At 36.4% G+C, this 26,231-nt stretch overlaps 1 protein-coding gene across 1 annotated transcript in view; it reads left to right on the top strand.

The window, feature by feature from the left end:
• The window catches only part of LOC124158577 (TATA-binding protein-associated factor 172), a 56,642-nt gene that overhangs the window by 12,675 nt on the left and 17,736 nt on the right, over positions 1-26,231 (top strand). Inside the window, exons 8-22 of the mRNA XM_046533741.1 lie at positions 1,175-1,310; positions 1,514-1,650; positions 3,373-3,758; positions 4,391-4,616; positions 7,615-8,513; positions 11,365-11,617; positions 13,081-13,230; positions 13,406-13,522; positions 17,527-17,796; positions 21,157-21,424; positions 22,407-22,696; positions 23,810-23,947; positions 24,052-24,203; positions 24,746-24,887; positions 25,349-25,556. Coding sequence (XP_046389697.1) covers positions 1,175-1,310; positions 1,514-1,650; positions 3,373-3,758; positions 4,391-4,616; positions 7,615-8,513; positions 11,365-11,617; positions 13,081-13,230; positions 13,406-13,522; positions 17,527-17,796; positions 21,157-21,424; positions 22,407-22,696; positions 23,810-23,947; positions 24,052-24,203; positions 24,746-24,887; positions 25,349-25,556 — 3,772 coding nt within the window. The remainder of the gene's footprint in view (positions 1-1,174; positions 1,311-1,513; positions 1,651-3,372; positions 3,759-4,390; positions 4,617-7,614; positions 8,514-11,364; positions 11,618-13,080; positions 13,231-13,405; positions 13,523-17,526; positions 17,797-21,156; positions 21,425-22,406; positions 22,697-23,809; positions 23,948-24,051; positions 24,204-24,745; positions 24,888-25,348; positions 25,557-26,231) is intronic.

Below are 26,231 nucleotides of genomic sequence, written 5' to 3'. Positions count from 1 at the left end.
GTTTCAACTTCCAAGCAATATCGCTTTGATGCTCTGCATTTTCAAAGCAATTGACCTCTTTCAATTTGTCTTCTAGGTTTATGGTTTTTCTTGGTAACATCTTGATTTTTCTACCCGCATTCCTATTTTTTGCCATTGTTCTCTTGGTTACTACTCTGTATGGCTCTATCGAAATCACCTTCTACTGCTGAACTGTATTCCTGAGACGCAGAGGTCCTACGACTGCTGGGAGGGAATGAAGCCATTGTGATTGAGACTCTATAGCGGACCCTTTTCTGTGTTGATGCCATTCATATGCAATTCGACCACTGCTCCATTTCTCCCCCGTGAAAACCTATGACCTTGAAGGCTTTAGCATAGACCCTCTACCTGGAAGTCAAGTCGCCCAATAACCTATGATGGCAAAAATTACGTCTCAAACCACATTGCTTAAAAAAACTCATTTCCACGAGCTCCACGCTTAATTAATGATCTAAATTAAATATTGTCATTCATTTAAGGAGACGAGATAAATTACTTCGTATGCCGGCTATCTGGACCCAATGACGAGTAATACTTTTGGCCATTGCACAGCAGTAGATTTCGATTAATATATAAACAGAAAGAAGATTTGAGACAAGCAATACTATTAATATGCGTAAAATGATAGCAATTTCGTGTGTACTTAGTGCAAGTTCTCGTTTTATCATGAGAGCGTTTAAGTTTTTTGATTAGGCTACACTGCGTTGCGATGTTTCCCAGAGGAACGAATTTGCACAATATCGAAATTGCGCTAAAAGAAACTGCGCTCTATGAGGCATGGGTGTATTGTTCTATCTTCATGAAATACTGGCTTTAGTAAGTGAGTGGTGTTTAGAGGGTAACCTCTGACCTTCTGCAGTGACAAATGCCCTCAACCCGGAACACATCTTGATAAATACCCTTTACCACACCCCCAAATATACACACTAATTTGCGGATAATCACACACCTGTCTGGTGGAAAATGCATGCTACCCACAACACACAAATACAAACTCCCTTTACAAACCCTCTAATTTGCAAATGATAGGAATTTAGGTCCTTGGGGAAAAACGTCATGCATTTCCAAAATTTCAAACACTTGCCCCCACTGTTTTAATAAAGACATGCAACTTTTGAATCCTTGTATTGAATTTCATTGGTATTTCTTACAGATGGAAGAAAGTCATCGGTTGTGGCTGGAAGATACAGGACTGCGGTTGCTTTGCGTCCTTGCTCTTGATCGCTTTGGTGATTTTGTATCTGATCAAGTTGTAGCACCCGTGAGGGAAACTTGTGCTCAAGCTTTAGGTTAGTTGAAAATTTGTATTTATTTTTGATTAATTATTTTATACTTTCAATGTGCATTATGGATTTTTTTATTGCAAATATATTTTTAAATTGGATTGATGCAATATGGTGCAATTGATAAAAGTGGAAGGTGATTTTTTAGAAATTACATTGTTGTTATATTGCGGATTATTTATGCTGTATTGAATTTTTTTACATTTCAGGTTCTGTGCTTCATCTTATGAACCATAAGGGAGTGCATGGAGTCTTAAGAATTTTGTTGCAGCTTCTATCTCAAAGAGAATGGGAAGCAAGGCATGGTGCTCTTCTTGGCTTGAAATATCTTCTGGCTGTAAGAAATGTAAGTTTACTTTTCATTTTTGTCATGTACAATAGACTCTCATTATTACAAAGTTCACGGGACCAAAAAACCAGAGGTTCATAATAACGAAGTTCGTATGGACGTTTCTTTTAGCATTCGTCGAAAAAAACAGTGCATGATACACGTGATTTCCGTATAAGCACGTGTAAGAGACGCACCCCTATTTTGAGCATTGCAGCTAAAGAAAAAAAATTTGCTGCATTAATCAAGTTAAACGCGAACAATGGAAACTTGTTTCATCCCCACCCTATCTTACCAACTGACCTTTTTCGGTCTACCAGATTCAATTCTCCCAATTCACTTCGCTGCGCCTTCGCCCCTTCGCTTTGAAGGCAACTACATCACGTGCATGATCGGACGTGTTCTTCCCTTGCTCCTTCGCTCATAGCCTCGTTGCTTGAAAGACGGAGGGAGCACGCTCCTTCCCCTCGATCTCTCCTTCAGTGCTTTTCACTTATAAGCATTTCTGATTTCTTCTATTTGCCATTTAGCCAAACAATGTACACACTCAGTCGAATTTTTTAAACCACAGATTTTGACACCAATATAATTTTCTGTTGCAATAATCCTCACAAGAAGATGATTTTTGAAAAATCAGGCCCTTAGCGTAATGGAAATTACTCGGCAAGACAGATGTTGACTAATAACCAGGTACATATTATCCTTCAATACTATGTGTGGTGACCGCAAATTTGGGCGCAGAATATTTTCATCTAATTCGGTCATGGAAGTGTTTACACCCACTCTAACGCATGAGGGAGGCAGAGGTGGAGGAGGGCTTAAGGCAAGGAGAGCGAAAGCGAAATACGGCAACAAAAATACATTTAGAGAAAACGGGAGGATGGACACCTCAATGCCAAGAATATTTGGGCAAGCAATGCTATAAATATGCATAAAGTGATAGCAATTTCGTGTGTACTTAGTGCTAATGTTTTATCATGAGAGCGTTAAAGTTTTTTGATTAGGCTACACTGCGTTGCGATGTTTCCCCTAGGAACGAATTTGCACTACATCGAGATTGTGCTAATGGAAATTGGGATATGCGAGGCATAGGTGTATTCGGTCTTTAAGATAATATATTTCATGCTTTTCATAGACCTGGTAGTTTTTTAGTCCCTATAATCTCGGAAAAAAATTCCTTATCAACTGCTGAGAAGCTCAGCTGCAAGGATATCGAGTTTTTCGAGAAAGCTAAATCTACATTGTATTTTTCCAACTACAGCAGACTCCCAATTATTCGGGTGCAGTTTGTTCGTGTTGCTGATCATCCGTGTAGCGGATTATCTGTGCACGAGTTCACACTCCTTTGATGATTTCTGCGAGCTTCAATGAGTCGCATTGTGAGCAATATGATACACTAATTCTTTCTCTATTTTGAATTTCTGCTACTGTGTGGCTGTGACCCATTAATTTATGAAAAATTTTGGTTTTGAACATTTAGCCATTTAAAGAAAACTTTCTACTACTATTATTTTACTACATTTCAAATTAGTACCATAGGTGAGCCACAGGTCTCTTTTCAGTACCTGTGAACTTGTTATAGATGGGTCATGTATACATGAACGTTTATATCTTCTCTTGTAATTTTGTTATCCATTTCTGTTTCTGTGAGCATTGTTGCATTACTCCATTCTTTGTGAATTGAGTTCTTAATTGTTACATTAGTACTATGTATCTTGATATAATTTCTTTTTGTTGTAGGATATGGTGAATGAGCTTGTACCATTAGTATTTCCTGCAGTCCTAAAAGGACTAAGGGATCCAGTTGAGGATGTAGGTGCTGTTGCTGCTGCATCATTGATACCAGTTGCTCCAGCCATTATGTCAGAACTCCCTGACAAATTACCTGAGGCTTTGTCATGTCTGTGGGACTTACTACTTCAGCATGCTCGTGGCCATGGTGAGAATGAAGGGGAGGAAGGAGAAGCTGATGAAGAAGAAATGGATGAATTATCTGCAGGTGGAGAAAATAGAGAGATGGAGGAATGTGTATATGCTTCTCGTGACTTGGCATCAGCAGCCTCCAATTCATTCATGGGACTTCTTGCTGCCCTATTGTCATTGCCTGATTCAGAGAAACATTTAGGGTAATTGAAGAGTGTTTATTCTATTGCTAACATACCCCTAACCAGAGTGTTGTATATAGCCATTTTTTTACCTATAAGTGTCTAGTTGGATGTCATCACATTATGATAGAAAGTTTTTCCAAGGTCTTTCTCTTATTTATATTTGTTTAAACCGTGTCACCGCAGTGAATACCTTTCATTTTAATACTATTGGGGCAAAGCAATTCTTCATCTGTATATTTAACTGTATTGCAGATGAAGGTGCAACAAACTGTCTATATTGTATGTCAGCAATTTGTTTTGTGAAGAAAGTCAAAAATTCATTGAAAATGTAAAAACTCTCCATATATTTAGCTAGTATTTCAGTGGATTGGTTTGAATTTTCATTCTTAATTGTTTATTTTATGTAATTTCGAGGAACCACTGTCAGAAGTAGAATGGAGAGCTGGAAGGGAAAGAAAGAGCTCATGGCTGGAAGCCTGAGCAATGAGTTGCTTGAATTCCACTTTATGCCATCAAATGCCATTTATATTTTCAAAATAATTGTATGTGATGTAGGGCACACATTGTCTGAATGGTTCTATTTCTTATTATTGTAACACTATTCTGCTCTTGCTATTTCTTAATACCAGTAACCATCTGGTTTATTACAGTCCACAGCCCCTAGTTGATGTCATCCCTCGCCTGTGGCCTTTCTTAGCTCACAGTTCTTCGTCTGTCAGGAAGGCAACTTTACAGACTTTGTTCACACTTACTGGTGGTGTGAATGGACACAGTCGAGTATTGTGGAATGTACCTCTGTTACAGGAGGCATTGCGTCATGTGTTTGAACGGGCTCTTCTTGAGCCATCCCAAATTATTCTTGAAATGGTGGAACAGGTGAGTGGTAATCTTTGCTATTTTGATAAACCTCACAATTTATAAGTGCTTTACCATGCTCATTACAGCCCAAACTTTCATAATGGGCTTGTATACCTATTTCCTCTGGTTCATAGGAAGAATTAGCTATAAATTTACCTTTAGTCTTTCAAATGCGTGGTGCCATATCCATTTAATTCATGAGCTTTTCTTTCGTGTTTTGTTAACACAAACTGTGAATCATAAAAGAAGATATCTCTGAATGAAAAATAGAATGGATTTAAAGTAGGCTCGATTATCCGAACAACTTTTTTGCAAAGTTTTCATTCTTATGAACCTAAGTCGCGGTCTGAACAGTATTGAAGAAAATGTTACCAAGTTTGATGCAAACACTACAGGATCAAAACTACAAATACAAAGCTTTTTCACATGCCCTATGTGCTAGAGTTTTAGAATGTTCTGGCTAACAATGGTTATTTGGTGAAAACAATTATGCTTTGTTGAGGGTAGAGGATTCCCTAAATAAAATCATTTGATCAGAAACAGGTGGAGATATCATTAGAATTGACATGCATTATCGATTTTTGCACCAGTGCGCATCGTTTCTGCGCAGAATTTGCCCAAATCATTCACTGTGTAAAGTGGTCACGGCGAATTAATTTAATTAAAATGATCATTCATTGTGTAAAACAGCCTTTACTGAGGTCTGAAAGTGAGTTTTTCTAAGTGAATGAAGATAGGTGTCGTACTTTTTTTTGTGTGTACTATAAAGGATGTGAAGATGGGCCTGGGTGATACCTTTATAAAGACTTTATGGGAAGTGATGGGCCATGTTGGTCATTTCAGTGATTTCAATAGCTATTCGCTTAGGTGAGTCAATCACAAATAGTCGATCGTCAGTCACTATCTATATCACTCACAACCAATGTTGGTCACTACCATTTTTTCATATTTTTTGCACCAAATGATGATCATAAGCTAATTTTACAAATTATCAGAAGATATAGAATATTGAAGAAGATTAAGATTAAAATAAAATGGCTCCTGTGATACTTCTGATGAGAACTCTATGATTTTTCAATGAATCCCATTATTGGAAAAGCTGCTATTAGCAGAGGTGTCTCATTTGATGGATATTTTAATTGGTGAGCAACCTGAAAACTTCTTCTTGATTACCAGGGCTCCTAAATTGGGTTACTTAAAAACTTCACAAAGCAGTGAAAAAGGGCCATAAATTCGTATAAACAGTCCATATGAAGATCCAGTTGGTGACAAAGGCGGTAAATGAAATCATTAAATAAAACCTTTTCTCTGAGCAAATTGAAAATTTTAATGATCTAATTGCCCTTCCATTGGCAGGGGGAAATCTATAGAAGTGGAAGTAAGATGTGAGTCGTATCATGGCAGTGTGGGACTGTACTCAAGGGGTTAGATGTGATTGTGGTAGGTCTGATGTTTCACAGAAATAAAGACTTAGGTCAGAATGATCAAAAATTTGGTTCCCAAGTTCATTTATTTCATGGTTTTCAGAAACATGGTAATTTTTCAGTCTCAAAAAGCTCAATTCTGAGTCCTTATTACTTGAGGTTTTTGGAGTTCCTTAACTAAATTTTAACTTGTGAATGTATACTTGGCTTTGATCATATAGACATCAGTACAACATCACTCCCATAGTGATTTAATGTAAAGGTTGGTTTGGATTGGTATGGTTAGAGCTCTCCCTGACTGAGCCACATGCCAGTGAATATCACACCTTCAGGGTTGGGGGCCAGTTTCTTTGCCTGGGAGCCTTGTCCCTTTTGAGGATTTTGATTTGGTAAGCCTGAAGGCTTCATACAGTAATTGAAGCTGGTGCCCCTCAATCATCAAACAAGTGCTCAGCCCACTTGGCTTCGCTACCCTTTTTGTGATTGAATTTTCCTATAACTAAAAAACATTTGCTGACCTCAGCCTTATCAATAATATTTGAGAAAGCCTCATGGTCTTCTATTTTTTTCAAGGGATAATATTGCCTTAATAAATGCATCTTTTATATCGTAATTTAACTTCTATCTAAATTGTTATTTTGTGAAGAGAGTAGCAAATCTGCTGTGTGGAAGGTCGAACTCTTTGGGAATTTTTCTTGCTTTTGCTTAGAGCATTGGCTAGGTGCTTCCAGCAGATAACAACCATTATGGATTCAATCTTTCCAACTGTTGCAGAATTTACTTTCTATCAAACACTCAAAACCCATTACTAACATACTCATCAACACAAGTATGTTTGCAATTTTCGTCATTCCAATTGGCAAAAACACATGTCTTTCACTTGAAACCCTCGTGCTAACCTCTAGATTTTCATTACATCAAGAAATTTGCCTGAAATGTATCGCAGGCACAATGACAAACTGCCAGAAGGGAAAGTTAAGCTCACATCAGCCATTTTAAAATAATCGAAATTTTAATTTCAATGAGCTTCCAAATATAGTGAATTTAAAAACTCAATATTCATTGGAAGAGGTTGCAACATATGACATTTGATTCCATACATTCCACCTTACTCGGATACTAGTGGATGTGGGCATTGAGCTCTGAAGCACTATGGCAGTAGAGTTATGCTCTCAATGCATCAGCTCCTAAGTATTCAGGGTGTCCAGTGAATAATTTTGAGTATTCTTTACAGCTTTGTATAGCTTGTACAGATAAAATAGAACCCATTATTGGAGGCGTGTCAATAGTCTATGTTGCCTCATTTGATGAGGAATGTTAGGATGACATAATGCAGAAGGTCGTGAATTCAGTGTTGTTTGTTGTGGTTCCATTCTTGAACGCTCACTCCCCCTGGATGCTCCCATTGTCAGACCATTTTGGATTGGTGGACATCCCTGCTCCATTTAGCCCTGGTGTATGGCTAAAAGTCATTGTATTAAGTGATTAACAGCTTCATTTAACTGGGCCTCATCTACTCGTGCACTTTTTTGCTTAGTAAAGTAGCCTTTTAATTTAAGATCTTTGTTCTTTCATCGCTATTTTTATTTCAGGTGTGGGGAAATCTGGTGACAAAAAGTGAAGTGGAAACTCTCCTACTTGCTGCATGTCCTTATGTTTCTACATGGCTGTGTTTAGCTATGCAACCATCCAAGTTGCCCTTTGATTCTGCTCATCTGATATCCGGTACAGTGAGAACATACCATACATCAGTGAGGCATTCAAGAACAGGCACTGGTGTTCCCATCACTCGATACTCATCCACCAATATCAAATCTGAGTTAAGACTTTTTCTCGGTGGCAATGAAACTATTGCTCCAGCAGTGAGAGAAAATAATGCAGTTCGAGCTCGCTGCACTGCTGCTCGCATGCTGGGGTTACTGTCTTGCTATGTCACTAGACCAGCACCTGGGACTGCTATATCTGTGAATGATTCCACTGAGTATTATGCCAAGGTTGTTCTGGCCCCATTAGAGACATTGTCATCAATCCAGAGGACAGTGGCAGCCCTTGTAGTTGCAGAATGGGCTAGATTAGAGCAACTGCCTCACCCCCCATCACTTCCTCCACCTAGTACACCAGCACCTTGTCCCCAGTCTCTCTCGTCTCGACTTCTTCAGTGTTTACAAGAGTCAATTTACTTTAATGAGATTGCATTATCATTCACACGCCTAGTCCAAGAAGCTAAAGATTTTTTGGCTACTCTCAGGCATTATGGAATCTCAATGTCATCATTAAATATAGTAGGGATAAGTGATGGAGGGGCATCTGTTGGCAATACAGATGTTCTTACTTTGGAACAAATTCAGTGCCTCTGTGGGCCTGCAACACACCAAGTTTTACTAAGTCATAAGCTTAAGCCTAAAGTCAATGAAAGTCTTGAAGAAAGACGCAAAACTCTCAGCACTGCAGCATCTCAGACTGCTTCTGATCTCAAGGCACTTAGTGTCACGTAAGTATTCAACCAAAATAATGTAGTAGTGCATTAGTACTAACATTTTTTACCATAACAAAAAAGTTTTTGGATTTTTAATTTCTGTGGAATGCAAGAATTCATACCAAGGCAAAAGGAAATCCTCTTTCTTAAGATTCTTGGATAGGTTTGGGTCTTAGTCAAGCAGCTGTTGAAGACGGAGTAAGTAGTCTGATGGCTGGTGAAAGAAAAAGTTGAGGTCCTTTTTCTTAAGTATGGATTGTAATATAAAAATCTTAATTCTGGGAACATCAAGTAGTATGATGATGTACTTATTATTAACCGGTAGGGAAAATAAAATCAGTTGCCAGCCATGGAGACTCATCTTCCTATGAAATTCAGACCACCTAATGGCCTTTTTCACTTGTTGCCTCAAACAGTATGCATAATATTCTAGTATTATATACTCATAGCGTATCCATAATATCCTGTTCATGTATACTCATATGTTGTATATCGTGGCTAAGTCGAATGAATTTTTCATGGTCAATTTCATCCTTGATGTATGTAACTTTACACCCATGCACGTGACTGTACAAAGTTACTTGTGTCATGCAGTATTCTTAAGTTGAACACTTTATTTTTCTTAGAGCTATAAAAAAGTTGCATTGACCATACTCTATAAAAATACAATACACTAACACATACATGAATGTGAACATCATCAGTAAAATATTACAGTCTATCAATGATTACTATAGGGTCATTCCATTTCAAATCAACCAGGCCATGACACCCACCGACTCGGATTATTTTTTATATATTAATTTGACATCTTTAGCAATTCTAAACTTTTGAATGGAGTCAAATCATTGAAAATTGATCTGCTATTTATGGAAAAGGTACTGTGAATAAAAAATGCTAATTCAAGGAAATGAAGTAGAGAAAAATTTTTCGTGCAAGATTTTACCAAGAACCTGCTAAAATTTGTGTAAAACGAGGGGAAATTTAAAACTGAGGGGGCAAACTCTTCAGGCTGACATTACTACATACGATGTTTGAAAAAAAAATTTGCCTGGTAGAAATCTTCATTCATATCATGCCATATTGCCATTGGCACTAGATGTAACTTATTGTGTAGTGATATCATAAAATTTTATTCCTGTTTATCCCGAGTTTTTTTGTTGATTTGTTATGTTTTTTCAGACAAGTTTATCATTGTTGTTCCACAATTTAAGGAAAAGCTTAAGTTATTATTAAAATTTCAGTCAGTAATTCAAATATTTCCCCAAAGAATTTTGTATCATGGACCACTGGTAAATTTATTACCACCTCAGGGTTTTACTAAGGGAAATATTACTCATTTGTTGTGTCTATATTTATGGGTTTCTGGGATGATAGGTGCTTTAGCTATTTAAATAAATTTTCTGTGGCTGAAACAAGGACATTTTATCAATTGGAGTATATCATGTAAAAATTTTATTTTATATCAGTATATAAAATGCCATGTAACTATCAGGCTTAGCAATAGAATTATATGAGGGTTGTACCAAAGGTAAGGTTCCCATATTTCTTAAAAATAGAAAACAATGTTAATTGTTATTTATTTACCCATTGTTGGAAAGCTTTAACTTTTGCCTATTTTTCAGTGTAGTCTCCATTTTTTTTACACTTCTGAAGACAGTGCTCCAGCTTTTCTATCCCCTAGTTGAAGAATTCTCCCGCCAACCCATTGAGGAAGCATGTGACCTTTGCTCGCACTTCATCGTCGCTCTTGAAGCATTAATCTTGCTAACTTGCGATAACCCAACGTTTCTGTTAAAAGTTCTTTTAATTGTGCTGTGAGAAGCTTCAGGAATGCATTCAACAAGTTCATGGACTGTGAACCTATGATTTTTGAGCAGGTCACTGTTGATCTTCTGGACAATTACATCCGAAACTGGCAGTCTTCCACTCCATTCTTCATTGTGAACTTAAGTGCGACCCTCAGCAAAAGCTCTGCACCATTTAGACCTGCACCATGCAGACGTACTGAATGAATATGCACTCTTCACCATAATCCTCATGCAGTTGCTGATGAATATCCACGGGCGGAAACTTCCTTGCATGGAGAAATCATATTACTGCTCAAATGTCACACTTGGCAGCAATGGGGATTGACACTTCCATTGTTGAGGATTGCAAAGCCAACACTAAGCGACAAAGTGAATTGCAGACATGCAGACTCTAAGAGTAGGGGAACCACTGCGCATGGCACTGTTGTGGGATATAGCCTAGCACCTTCCCTCAACATTGTAGCTCATTGGGAACATTACTTTTGGTGCAACCCTTGTATTACATTTGAGAGCTAATTTATTTCCTGTTTATTACATTTTATATAATTATAGAATCATAAAATTTAAAGTTACTGAAGCATTAATTTAATATGGAAACCAACCTTGTGGCACCTCATGGTTTAGGAAAATATAATTTGCATGGTATACTCCATGCTGACACTTCATTATTGGTCATGGTTTTGACTTTCAAGTCATTATTAAGGTGTCATGGCAGCAGTGGCTGAACTAAAGTCAGTAATAAAGTATCATTGTGTAATGTTAAAAGTGAATTTTCTTTTCCTTCATCGTGGTTCCACAAAGTGGAGCCACAAAAGGTAAACAGTGCACTGAATGGTTTTTGCAGTACGATATGAATCTCATTTATTCAGTGAATGAAATTCATGATCTCATGTTTTTTTCATAAGGAATTTATACAGGTATTGATTTCTATATTTTCATCAGTGATTGGTTTACACTTTTTATAATGATATCAGAAAATTTAATTCCTGGGTTGTTAATTCTGTGTTTGATTTTTCTGTATTTTCATATGACTAAAGACTTTTCTTTTATTTTAGGACTCAGGCAGTTATTTCTGGGGCCGTTACAATGCTTAATGTTCTTCCTGAAAAACTAAACCCAGTAGTTAAGCCATTAATGGAAGCCATCAAGCGAGAAGACAATGATCTTCTGCAAGAATTAGCTGCTTTGCATTTAACATATCTTGTGGATAGGTGTTTGTCACGCTCAAACCCGTGCCCAAATCCAAAGATTATCAGCAATTTATGCACTTTATTGTGCTCTGATTCAGAGTTCACTCCAAAAATTATGGTAATCCTCTTTTAATGGTATTCTCTTTGTAATTTTAGCTTTTTTGTTATTGGTTTGTGGGTAATGAGGCAAGTTGATGTACTTTAGGCAGGTTTTGCTTTAAATAATTAATAATTAATTGAAAAAAATGTTAGAGCGTAACAAGTGATTGCATATGTACTGAAATGCTCTTATTTTCATTTTTTTAATTAATATTTCTCCCCTAACTTAAACTAGGGAGTACACAGATTTTTTCAATGTCAATCAATTTTATAAATTTCTGGTTAATTGGTGACAAGTTACCTCGAAAGAGAGAAATTCTACCTAAAACTTAGTGACATATAATTCTGTAAAAATCAAATTCATTTTGTAATTAGGAATATGAAATTTTTTCCTGATTATTAGGTTTTATATATGTAATTACAGAATTATGAAATTTAAAGCTACCTACTGAAGCAATTATTTATGTTGGAAACAAACAATGCCGGGCACTTCATTTCGTATATAATGATTCATATATTTGTTTAACCTTAACTGCGTCTTAAGGCCGTCATACATGGTGAATGATCATGTCATCATTCGTGGGATCATGCGAGCAAAATAGAATGTGTTCTAATTTTCACTGAATGATCATATGCATGATGGTTCATTCGTGAATTTCTCCATTATACATGGCGAATGATTTCATGAGCATGATCTATCAGCTTTATCATTCGCGAGATCATTCACCATGATTAGCAGCCTATATACTGTGTACATATTGAATACAGAAAATTACTTAAAGTACTAAATTAAAAACCTGGACTAAAATCGATAAGTCAAACCAAAACTGAGAAAAAGTGTATAAGACCCATCCTTAACTATAAATGTTCTGATGATACCAGCTACACTTAAAGAACATAAGTATGACCATTTGTGTTCATGCATGCATGCTCAACTAAATCTCCCCTCAGCTCTGGTACACCTCTTGTAACTCGTGATTACCTCAGCAACTTTCACCCTACCACTTTGAGTCTGGAACTCCCACTCACTCTCAATACTTTGTGACCTCTCCCCTTCCCTGCCATTTGCTTTTACTGATAGTAATGTTTGGAGATGATTGGGGTGAGTTGGAAAATTTGGAAGTAGGTTGGCTAGGTTTAGTCCAAAATATCGTATTTCCTGTAAGTAAGACATGGTAATATCAATGCCTCCTGCAGTAGCAGCGATAGGGGTGTTGCTCAACTTGTGGTTACAAAAGGAAATGTGGCTCCTCTCTGAAATAGTAATAATCAAAATATGTTTAGTCTGTTAATCTATTAATCCAGGGTAGAAATCCCTCATTCTCCAGACCTTAGCAGGAAAAGATTTTACTGATTTAAAAGTGACCTAGTGGCCAAATTTATCAGAAAAAAATTACTAAGCAGTGGCATTCAGGTGAAAAAATGGCAATTATCTCTATCATTAGAATGCAAATAATGTAGTATTTTCTTAATCCTTTTCAGCCTTGTCCTCCAGGGGAAGGTGGTTGTATTGGCAATGGTATTGAAAGTATGGGAGATGAAAGTGGAAGAAGTAGTCGCACCACTACACCCACCAACTTTAGTTTGGAAAACAAGTACAGTGGAATTTTAACTCTCATCAATCAGCAGAGAGTAAGTTACCACAGTAAATGTGTTGCCATTTACTGCAAATGACATTAAAAATTATCGGCACTTAATCATGTTTCATCTTCTGATGTAGTATCTCTAAATTTCTTGTCTGTTGTATTTAACAGTATTATATCAATTTAATCTTGAAATTTTATTTGAATATGTGCATGTTATTTAGTCTGCAGAGCGTGCTGCTTTTCGACGTACAAATTCTACTGGTGGGAGAGGACCTGGACGACCACCAAGTATTCCTCATGATGTTTCTGTCGAGGACTTAATGCCTACTGATGAAGAGGTAAGTTATACATTGGTGCAGTTGATTCCTGGTATTTTAGCCACCAGATATTTGGAGTAGAGTAGGATAGTTGATGAAAATATGTAGTGATAAAAGCTATGATTTGATGATATGATATATTCTAAAATGTAGAAATTGTTGTGGAGACGGTCAGATTTCTCAGTTCCCACCTAGGGAGCTTATTGTCTTGGCATGTTTGAGTGGAGGGATGTTAAGGGTTGGATGAGTGGTGACCGGCTGAATTTTGTTGGCTCCCACAGCCATTACCAACCAAAAAACTAATCTTAGGAGTTCGAAGGTAGAAAGATATTCTCACCAAAAAATATATAATTTCTAGGTAAAATACAAAATGGCAACTTCCTCTCAATTGATTTTGTGATTCAGCAACCAAGTTCAGTTTCATTCGGATGAAATTTTTTGCCCCGTACACATTCCATTAAATCTGAACTTCATAATAGATTAGAGATGTGCGGATAGTGTCCGCGAATACTCGAATACTAGAAAGTATTCGATATTCGAGGTCTCTAATAATTATGCTAAAGGTGCTATCTCGAATGCCTCGAATACTTTGAATTTCGCATCATACATTGTCGCACGTGCATCGTTGGTAGTTGACTCGGAAAAATTTAGAGAACTCTAGTCTTTTAGTGCATGCAGTGCAAGTGCATGCAGGCAAGTTGACGAACTACATCAAATTCGTGGGTTAGAGTGGTGAAAAGAGTTCGACGTGGGGAATCGAAATTGATCGGGTGAAAAATCCAAAAATCCCGTGTCCCCCATCAGGAGAACCTCAGTGCCGTGGGATAGTAACTACCGTACACAATTCCCAAAATCCGTTTCCCCCTCCATCCATCAGCCCTCGGCCCCTACTCAGATGCTTTCATCCTTTTCGAAATCAAACAAAAGGCCCCAGCTCGCACAGTGTTCGTATCACGAAGACCATAAAGCAAAAGCTTCAAAAGAAAATATCAAGTTACAGGAAAATAATGGAATCGTGTTTCACCCTTCCCTCTTTCTCCCTCACTGACCTTTTTCTGCATCCATCGTTAGACAAAAATGAGACGAAGTGTTTACTATGTGTCAATTGTGGCTAATAACGACAGGCACATAGTTTGAATCTTCCCCGGGAGATGAAACTACCATAGGGAGAAACTCAGTGCCGTGGGATAGCAACGTTGGCGCATTTCCCACGATCCGCTATCCCCCTCTATTCAGCATTCGCCTCACCAACTCTGACGATTTCCTCTTCTCCGAAATCAAACAAAAGGTCCCAGCTCGTGCAGGGATCCTATTACAAAGACCTTAGCTTAAAAAAAAAATATCAAGTTACATGAGAACAATAAAAACGTGTCTCACACCCCCCCCCCTTTTCTCACCCACTGACCTTTTTCTGCTTACCTGCTTCGAAGTGCCCCATTTCTGAAGGTCAACTGCTGCATGACTCATCTATTGGCCCAAAAGGTGTCTAAAAATGACTTTTGGCAATTGATATTACACCTTTATTGGATTGAAATATTAGTAATGTGCGCATAATTTAAAGAATAAGACCAAACACGACATATTTCTGACTTTATTTAAGCATTTTACGCCAGGCAATAAATGTCGGAAAGAGGAAGAAATAAGATGGAGACTTAGCAGTTTGGCAAAACTCGATATCCTTGCAGCTGAGCTTCTGGGAAGTTGATGCGGTATTTTTTTCCGAAAGCATATTCCATTTATTGGGTTCACCGGTTACTTGGGGCAGCCACTTAATCGGGGCAGATCTTGAAGAACGGAACCCAATAGAGGAATATACCACCGTATTCTCCGCTTAATTGGGACAGCATGCCGCTTTATTGGGCCATGAGTCGGCGAAATAGACTATACTCGCGAGGAAATTAAAATTTTTTGTTTTCAGAATGCTATTTTTTTTATATTTTCCCCCTTTGATTTACTCTTATTTTTCACAAATTTTCCTATTGTTGCCCTATTTTGAAAGCTCTTATTGTTGTACTATCCGCAAGAGGATAGGACTTTTCTTTAATAGGACTTAGTAAAAGACATTCATTCAGCGTCGCCCCAGGCTGTGAAAAATATTTTTAACTAAATTGTTTTAATTCTTAAAAATCATAATAAATTAACTACACTCGCTGATTTATTAATCAAGTTAATAGTTTAATAAAGTTATGTTGCATTATAAAAATTATTTAGTCCTCTTTCTATCATTTGAACGTTTGTTTATGCCCATATACAGGATAGTTCGCCTAATTGGGGCAGAGTGCACAAGTCCCGATATGTCCCAATTAACCGGAATCTACTGTATCAAGTTACAATTTATGATTTATGCTATAAATCTCTATTGTCACAGACGAAGGGATATTTTCTCAGGATACTTGGTTTCTCCCTGCTACCAATTCGAATTCATCTGCTATCTTGTGAGAACTACCAAAGATGGACTGAAAATAATTGAAGAAGAAGAAAATCTATTGGAGAAGCACGTGTATTTTGCAAAATGCCTAAGATTGTCCGCTAGCACTTGACAGCAGGAGTGGGAGTAAAGCGAGCTACCTATTGAAAATAAGAAGTTGGATGAATCTGAGTATCAGCTGGGCGTGCCACTGAAATGGCATTTGGTAGATAAGAATGTATACATCAGACAGAAATCCATCGTAGCAGTGTAAATGCCGAGATGGCATGCAATCATTTTTTCGCGTGGTGGTGTGCCCCTTAGGATATTTGAGAAAGATGTTAGTTGAATCAACTATATCCCCAAATTGTTTCCATAAAATTAAAATATTCCATTTGTCAGCTTAATTCTTGTTTCAATCCTTTAAAGGAAATCACAATTACTCCCCAAAATCTTGGGTTTCCTGCTGCATAGGCAATCTAGTCAAACATTCCCAAATTCATTGTTTAGTATTCGAGGTATTCGAATATTCGAGCTATTATTTAATATTTGAATTCAATATTCGAGTTCGAGAAATCTGCTATTCGACCCATCTCTAATTTTGCACTTTCCACATAAAAATTTATTGAACTACAGTCGACATGTTTCGCTGCACTGCAGCATTATCAAGACTAAACCAAGAAATTAACCATACCAATATAAATACAAAATTGCACACTCGCAAACATTTGAGATGGTGGGGGTGGAAGGTGGGTTGGGAATTTTAAACTTGACTGTTGGTCTGGGGTGAGGTAGGGGAGGGAGGGATGGTGACTATCTTCAGGTGCTCGGAGGGTCTTTTTTCCCCATTACCAAACTTACTTGAGGCAAAAGAAGTACCTCTGCAAGTTTAACCTCAATGCCTACTTTTAAATTGATATTCTGCCATTAATGAGCTACCTCTGGTTTTACTGAAAATATTCATGTCATAGCTGCTTCCCTTTTCTTAATGGAAGTCTTCATGTAGTTGGTTTGAGGTAAGCATTGGCTATTGCTATCGACTTAATGATTGCTATTTCTATACAGTTTTCATCTTTGGTCATAGGGATGTTCATGCTCTCTCTGCTGTGCTGTGGAAGGCTGCTATATTAGATGTTTCTTTGAGCTAAGGGGATGTTTAAAGATGACATGCTCTGTATATGTGTGGAAAATTGAATTTTCTTGATTTGACCCTTTCTATCTGAAATGGCGAAAACACGTTTGGTATTTACGGCAAACCAACAAAATTCCAAGTCCTCTCCCAACTGGAACTCAAATTCTCTGCCTCACCCATTACCAGCATTGCAATAAGGAGGTTGACAGTAAATTATGAATTTAGCCCCTATGATGGTGGATTTCAGTAAAGATATAGACTCTAATATTGTCTTATTTTTTAAAAGTGGAATTTGGAACGTTTTCTTACTTACTGTGCTTGATCTTTATTCTTAAAGGGATACAAAGTTTTCTCTGGCTGCCATTGTCCCAGAGCTGAGGCAAACTTCTTTTTCATTGTGGTCTCAGATACATATTTGGTATTCTATTGTGGAGGCAAGTAATCTAATTCAAAATTGTGATATTCAACCATTCATGTTTTCTTTAGGAAGTCAAACAAAACAAGTTACAAAGAAGAGGTGCTGTTTTTGCTCTCAAATCCATTGCTTCCCACTTTGGCAGTGAGCTTCCTGAGAAAATGCCAAAATTATGGAGTCTTATGGTTGATCAGCTTAAGTGCTCTGTCAAAATACCAGAAGGTGATCTCGTGTGGGAAGCCCCTTCTACGATTACAGATTCTGCTGCATCTGAGATTGTTTCCAACCTGCAAGTTCTTGAGATAACTGCTCCTGTAGTTCATTCATCTCTTCGTGGAAAGGTTTGATTCACAGTTGTAATACGTTCATGTCTATGTCTCTCCATTGAATGTAATGAATACTAAATTATAAATTACTCATTTTATAATATCAAGTCCAAATTATAGTATATTACTTATGTATTATAGTATGTACTGTAATATTTATCTAATGCCATAAAAATCAATTTGCAACAATTTTTTAATGCTTAGGTGATTCTTAAATATTAAAAATTTAGGCCATTTTTCTGTGAATAAAAAATAAAATTCTTAATGTCACCTCCAACAACAAAGAAATTCATCAATCTAATTTGTGCTTCTCAAAGAGGGTCAGAAAATATTTTTCTGAAAACAGCTACAGTGGAACCCCGATTTATCGTTCCCGCATTGATCGTTTTCCTGCATTCATCGTTCGCCGCTCCTGGTCCCAAATTAAGTTCCATTAAGACAATGTAATTTTTTCCCGCATCTATCGTTCCCCGAAGTATCGTTATCCCGCATTGATCGTTTGAAGATCTTGGTCCCATCGAATAATTTTCCCGCATTCATCGTTTGATAAAAATGAGACGAAGTGTTTACAACGTGTTATTTATGGCTAATAACGACAGACACATAGTTTGAATCTTCCCCTGGAGATTGAAATGCGATAGGGAGAAGCACAGTGCCGTGGGATAGTTACATTAGCGCATTTCCCAAGATCCGGTATCCCCCTCCATTCACACTCACCTCCCCCCGGTTGAAGCTTTCCTTTTCTCCAAAATAAAAAAAGGTCCCAGCTCGAGCAGGGATCGTATTACGACGACCTTAGCTTCAAAAGAAAATATCAAGTTACTCGAGAACAGAAGAAACCTTTTTCATGCCTCCCCCTTTCTCGACCGCTGACTTTTTTTTAGCCGACTCGCTTCAAAGATCCCCACTTCTGGAGGTCAACTGCTGCATGAATCACCAATTAGCCCAAAAGGTGTCTAAAAATGAATTTCGGTAATAGGGTATTTTCCTTCATCAAAGAAAACAAAAGGCATTGATGGCGATTCGTTACCCACCATTAGTGTATTCATAATACACAAATTATTTGGTTTTTGAAATACCGGTTTAGACGAATGGCAAGGGTCAAATTTTATCCTCATTTGAAAAAGGCCAGATTGGCGCCCATGCGATTCCACTCCACGTGACGTCACAGGGACCTAGTTTCTACACGAGAGGATAGGAGTTATGCATCGTCAGAGGCTACCAATGCATGCATGAGTCACAGAGCTCAGGGAAACATGTCTTAATAATCACCTATTAAAACTGGCTAAGGTCGGAAAGTTTTCTTCGCTTGATAAGGTATTAATAAACCTTTTTTAAGCCATGCGCTACCAGACAGGAAGGTACTCAGCTACCCGTTAGCATCCTGCGTCCTATCAGCGCTCAGAGCCTCGATCAAGGTCACCTACCAGGCGGGAGGGGGAACCAGAAATGCGTCGTACGGACTTTTTCCCTTCATTACTACTTACGCGTCGCGTTTTCGCGCGCTTGAAATTTTTCACTTTTCATTTGATCGCGAAAAATAGATATCGTCATTTAAAAATCTAAAAGCGTGAAATACGTACTCCAGGAGTAATAATCTTTCGATTTAGGCAATAAAAAAATAATAGGAAACCACCCTATTGGTATTATACTTTCATTAGATTGAGATATTAGTGATGTGCACGTAATTCAGTAAAGAATGATACCAAACACGACGTAATTCTAACGTTATTCAAGGATTTTAAGCAAGGAAATATTTGGAATAATACGATGGTGATTTCTGGCGAATATCGATATCCTCGCAGCTGATAGTGAGCTTCACGGCAGTTGATGCGATTTTTTGATGTGGGCGTCTGGCTACAATTTATGAGTTATGCCACAAGTCTCACTTGTCTGAGTTGCTAACGAAGCGATGTCTTCTCAGGATATTTTGTTTCTCTCTACTAGCAATCTGAATTCATCTGCTCATCTAGAGCTACGCTACTTATTGTTAGAAATTAGTGGGTAAGTTGCCTTCTCTATAGGATAAAAAAATTCATTGCGCAGTCATATGGTCATGCTTCACCCTCTGCAGTAAGCTCTGCTTACGCCGTACGCGAAAGCATTAGTGCTGAACTTCACCTTGTATGAGTGGTTCCGTACTTTCCGGGGTGGGTTGACTTAAAACTATCGAGTGTTTTGCGTGTGGGTTCAATGGAGTCCGGTTTCATTTTAATTAGTTTTATTCTTATTCGTCTTCGAACCATGGCCCTTCCGAAGACACAAGTGAGAACTTTAAAAGATGGACTGAAATTAATTGATGATGAAGAAAAGAATCCGGGCTAGAAATACGTGAATACTGCAGAACGCCTCGAGGTGTATCGGTATGTCCGGTAGCACAAGACGGCAGGGGTGGGGGTAGAGCACGATCCCTGGTGAAAACAAGAAGTGGGATGAAGCCGAGGATCGGGTGGGCGTGCCGCTGACGATTAACGCCACATTGTCTCAATCATATTAAAAATTTAATTGCTAGAAAGGAACATTTCAAATAATAAACTATTTTTGGCCTTCTTGATCCATCTCATAACCAATCACTGTGACGGCGAAATCAGTTGTTTGAGGCATAACACGCACATTTCTCTCGTAAATACGTGTACTTGAAATGGCATTTGATGGATAAGAATTTTTACATTAAATAGAAATGCATAATAGTAGTGAAAATTCCGAGTGGAGTGCAAACATATTTTATCAAGGCGGCTTGTTCCTTTAGGATATTTGAAAGAGAGATAAGTCGAATCAACAATATGACCTAAGTGTTTCGATAAAGTAATAATATTCCCGTAATCAGCTAAAATCTTGTTTGAATCGATTAATGAATATCATAATTCGCCAAAATCCAGCGTTTCCTGGGACATAGGCAACCCGGACAAACATTCCCGCATCAATCGTTTTCCCGCATTCATCGTTTTTTTCATCCATCCCCCTGAAAAACTACAGTTCGAGGTTCCACTGTATAAAATGGGAAGTAAAATTAAATAAGATAAGAAATTGGTGGGTGATATTTTAAGGGAATTATAATATCAATTGACTTGGAAAAATTCCCTCTGGGAACGTCAATGTGAATGGTTGTCAATATAATGATTTCATATTCATGCATTTCTCGGTGATGTGGTTGCATAAAAAAAAAATATTTTGTAGTTGTGGGGTGTAGATGGCTTTGTAATAAAAAAATCATCATCATTAAAGGCAAATGAGATAAATATACTGTAGAGATCGTAAGTAACATTTTTGTGAAATAAAAATTTTACTAGAGCACATCCATGCTAGTTATTTTTTTACGTATATTTTTCTTACTCTGTTTCTAATAGTGATCAAATTTGTCTTTCATATTATCAGCTTCTGGAAGTTCTCCCCCATCTATGTTTTCTACTGCATCATCCATATAGAGCAGTCCGTCATATGGCAGCCCGATGTATTGGAGTTTTTGCTTGTTTAGCTCCAGGAACTGTTGTAAGTGCCCTAGTAAATAGGGTGTTGCCTTCCCTTGGTGCCATGCATTGTGATAGCCACAGAGAGGGAGCTGTGGAAGCAGTTGCATGCTTAGTGGAAGCTCTTCAATTCAACGTTGTTCCTTATGTGGTGCTACTAATTGTTCCTCTAATGGGTAAGTAATTTCTTCATGTGTAACCCTTATTTATTGTAATGGTATTCTATATTCTTTCTTATTCTATTTCGCTTCTGGTAACTTAAAGTAATTCTCTCTTCTGTACCAGCCTTATCTTTTGTAGTCATATATATTTGAAGGTTAAGAGCAGAAGGACAGAGGGGGATTAGTTATCATCTCTTTCTGATTCCACTTTCCATTATTTCTTTATTTATGGATTCATTGGTCCAGCAATGTGACCTTTTATCAATTGTGGTAGATCTGAAAATTTTCACCAACATACATGTCAAAATAAAACGTGAAGAGTTATGTTTTTCCCCAAATGAAATACATTCATTTTTAAAATATCCTTACTTTGCATAAACTACTGTGGTAGCAGCTTAAAACTGTTAAAGTTTGTAAATGAGTTGTTATTTGTGAAATTTAGTTGAATTTCAGGAATTTTAAATGGTAAATTAACTCATGATACTTTAAAAATCTAAATTACTGTTTTTATTCTCCTATGACAAAATTTTCAAAATTTCAGGGTCCATTTTAATATGCTCATTGCCCTTCAATATGTACACTATCAGCATTGATCATTCTAATGACAAATCTTTCAGTGAATCTTGTGTTTGATGTAAGCGTGTGGCATCAGATGAATGTTTGAAGATATTCCAATTGGCCATAGAAGAGCATACTTGCAGACAGACTTTTTAGCTGGCAAAAGTCTCTACAAAACTTCAATACAAATGGAATTTTGGTGAAATTTCATTTTCTTTCCTCTCTCAGACACATTAGCTGAATGAATGGTTTAGCTTATAAGCTGAATTAATTTTTTTATTGAAAGTATGTCAGATATTCTCAATCCCTCAAATTACCCTTAAGCTTAGCCACTGGTTTAGTCACAGCTTTCAATTTTTTGGGTCTCTATAAAAGCTAATAAAGTATTTTTACTGATTTATTTGACATTTGATGCATAATTGTCATTTTTATTTTTTAGGACGAATGAGTGATCCTAATCAACAAGTCCGCATGACTGCAACACATGTTTTTGCTACTCTAGTCCAGCTGATGCCATTAGATGGTGTGCCAGATGATAAACCTAAGTCATCAAAAGAGTCCGTCAAAGATTGCTCAAAAGAGCAAGATGATATTTCGTCATTCCCTGCTGACCTACTTGCTCATAGAGATAAAGAGCGTAGCTTTTTACAACGGCTCTTTAATCCAAGTGTAATAGAAAATTATAATGTTCCTGTGCCTATTCAAGCTGAACTTAGATCATACCAACAGGTTAGTGTTTGATGGTATCACATTATTTACCCTTCATAATTGTTATTGCGACAAAAATTGAGACACGAGGTAAAGAAGACATTATTTGGAAGGCTGTTTTGATTATTCCTTGTTTTTCTTCTGTAGGTGATAATAATCGTATCATAAAATTTTTTGAGTGAGGTGATAAATCATGCAATACTATCTCAGTTATGGAAGAATTTATTCATGAAGTTACTTTTAAAATGTATTGCAGATTTTATGGCAATTTATCATGTACAAAATTTAATTTCTGTTGAATGACTATAGATGTTACCAATCTTTATTTTTTTTAGAATCATACCAATTTTTATTCATTCAATTTGTTATTTATGTAGTGTAAAAATCAATTCATAATTGTCATTTTAAAATGCCATTTATAATTTTAAATCTTGAAGAAATAAAACATGTCCAAGTGGCACAAAAAGTATTGTGGTACAGAAATGCTGCAGATTCTTTATAATCATTGTATCATCATAGGTCCATCATATAATTTTAATATTTTAGTATTTGCTTGAAATTGTGGACCCAGAATTCAATCCATAGCTTACCAATTATTATAGTGCAATAAATAATTGAATTTGTTACTCTGAAATTTTGATTTGAAAATATGTTTTGAAATACTATTTTTAATGTGTTTATATTCAATTTAATATAAGAGTGTTAGTATGGTATCAGGAGAATTTTCATGGTTATATTAAAACTAATTGGGGGACATGGCTTCTTTGCATCTTTTAAGTTATTGTTCATTTTATTTTTGGGCATGCATTGATGTAAGTCAGGTTTATGCATTTCCTTATATGTGCGTAAAAATAAAGCTAGGAAATACTAAATATCATTTTTCCAGCCTTGATTCATTATGGTGAGTTTTCACTGCAACATTTAAAATCCTTTGATTTCTGCATTTTTCTATTTGCTATCAGTGTATGCGTTAGCTTTGTTGTTATGAACACAGATACAGTGTTATGAGGTTGTAAGTTGAAATTTCTATGCTTGTTAGGCCATCCTTAATAATATTTTGATTCAAGTATTTAATTTCAATATGGGAATGTTATACTTCTTTTTATCTTAAGTTATTGCATTTTATGATTTTAGGCTGGAGTAAATTGGCTGGCATTCCTCAACAAATATGGGCTCCATGGCATTCTCTGTGACGACATGGGGTTAGGTAAAACTCTACAGTCTATTTGCATGCTTGCTGGTGACCATTATCTCCGAGAACAAGAATATAAGGTAAAATAATTTAGAATTGAATTTAATTCATTTTTCTAAAATAAAAATTAATTGTCAAATCTTGATATATCTGACATATAATGTTATGAACTCTTTTTCTACAGAAAACTAAAAGTATTGATTCAGTTCCTTTGCCTTCCTTGGTCATTTGTCCACCTACATTAATTGGTCATTGGGTGTATGAAGTTGAAAAATTTGTATCCAAGAAGTATCTTAATCCATTGGCTTATACAGGACCTCCTTCTGAACGAGAGAAGTGAGTTAACATATTATTGTTATTTGATATTCATTTAAAATTATTGAGGTATAGATATAGTATTTGCTTATTATGTATGTGGATTCATTCTTATTCTCTCGATTAACTAACTACAATAATTTTTTCCTTCATTTGTTTTCAATAGTTATTAGATTAATGCATGCCTCAGGTTTTTCTCTAATGATGCAGAGATACCCAAGGATAATATGTAACCATGGGGTAGAGAACTTAATAGTCGGTCAGTCCATTGTGGCCTCGCTTCTAAAATCTCTTGCCACTAATTCTAACCTTCATTTCTCATTACTTCTGTTTTTTGTATTTTGTGGAAATATTGATAATCATTATTTTTGCATTTTAATCATTTTTTTAGCTCTTTTGTACAATGTATTTATGTTTTATAATTTCCATCAGAAGCCATATTTAAAATTGAGATCCATAATTAAAAATGAAGTCTAATGGGGACATTTTGTCTTGGTTAATGTTACTGATTTTATGTGCTTAAAACAAAAAGGTTGTTATAAATTTAAATTTTTATAATGCAGGTTAAGAGCAAAAGTGAATCGTTACAACTTGGTGGTTGCATCTTATGACATAGTAAGAAAAGATATAGAATTCTTTGGTGACATTCAGTGGAATTACTGTATATTGGATGAAGGACACATTATTAAAAATGGAAAAACAAAGGTAAATATGTATGCCATAATGTATGAATCATGCATGCCTCCCTCGAAATTTAGTGCAATAGATATAATCTATGCTCCCTAACCTGGAATCAATATATGCAAATATAATCTCTTGATCCCACTTTTATCATCTTGGATTATACCGTGTATAAATTAGAATTACACCCGTACTTGTGCCATGTGGTACTTATATTATACCTAGCATAAAATTGAAGGGGATGTGTCGAATTCTAATCAAATACCAGCTATAGGATATCTTTTCTATGTCACTCAGTATTTTTCAGGTGACAATACTATTTTAGATTTATCACTTTTTAGTGGATTGTGTTATTAACATCATTAGCAATTTAACGGATTGAGCAGTGATATATCTTTTATGTATTTGCAGAGTGAAAGAATATTAGTCAGAATTTTGCATTACTGAGAAAAAACATATTTGATAATTAATATTTCATTTTACAGTCTTCTAGGGCAATCAAGCAATTAGTTGCCAGCCACCGTGTCATACTGTCGGGTACTCCAATTCAAAATAATGTTTTAGAGCTTTGGTCATTATTTGATTTCTTGATGCCAGGATTTCTTGGCACAGAGAAACAATTCACTGCTCGCTATAGCAAACCTATTTTGGCTTCTCGGGATCCCAAGAGTTCTCCCAAGGAACAGGAAGCAGGTATTATTTCTCTCTTTTTGGATTAAGATTAAAATTTGTGTTTGGATTTTTATTAAATGGATGTTAAAATTAGATCATTTGAGCTGATTACCATGGGTAAGCTAAGACAAATATACTTAAATGGGCCTAATTATTTGTCTGACATTCAGTCCCACAAATAGCTTGCTAATCACTGCACCATAGTTCTAATCATCAAATTCATTTCCTATTGTTATGGACAATATAGAATTAAATGTGTTTCTGTTATACTATTTCACATTAGAGAGTACACGAATTCTATTGATGAAATAATTAATTCCCCTAAACTCCCTTTAAAACATGGAGTAACAATAGAATAGTAGTGATTTTTTAAAACTCGATAGAAAAATTAATATGATCAAACAGTACTGGCTATAGAACTTTATTAACTCATGTTATAAGGAAAATTTCACATTCAACTCTGCTCTGTGATAACATGGAAATAACCTAAAGAAATGTGATGATGCTGTGCAACATTTCATTTGTTACTTTAGCACTTTCTGCTCCGTGTGCATGCCGGGCTCGGGTGGACCATTTCTACAAGTATTAAGTGCTGCTCATTTATGGGATTTATGGCTTCTACAGCCTAATTTTTTGCAGTTTTTCTTGACTTACTCATTATCTTATAGCGTAGGAAGTGTGGTTTCATTTTTTTTT

The sequence above is a fragment of the Ischnura elegans genome, chromosome 1 (genome assembly GCF_921293095.1).
Source record: "Ischnura elegans chromosome 1, ioIscEleg1.1, whole genome shotgun sequence".
NCBI classification, from domain to species: Eukaryota; Metazoa; Arthropoda; class Insecta; order Odonata; family Coenagrionidae; genus Ischnura; species Ischnura elegans.
The sequence above is the reverse complement of the archived record's forward strand: the minus strand, read 5'-3'. Positions and strand labels throughout refer to the sequence as shown.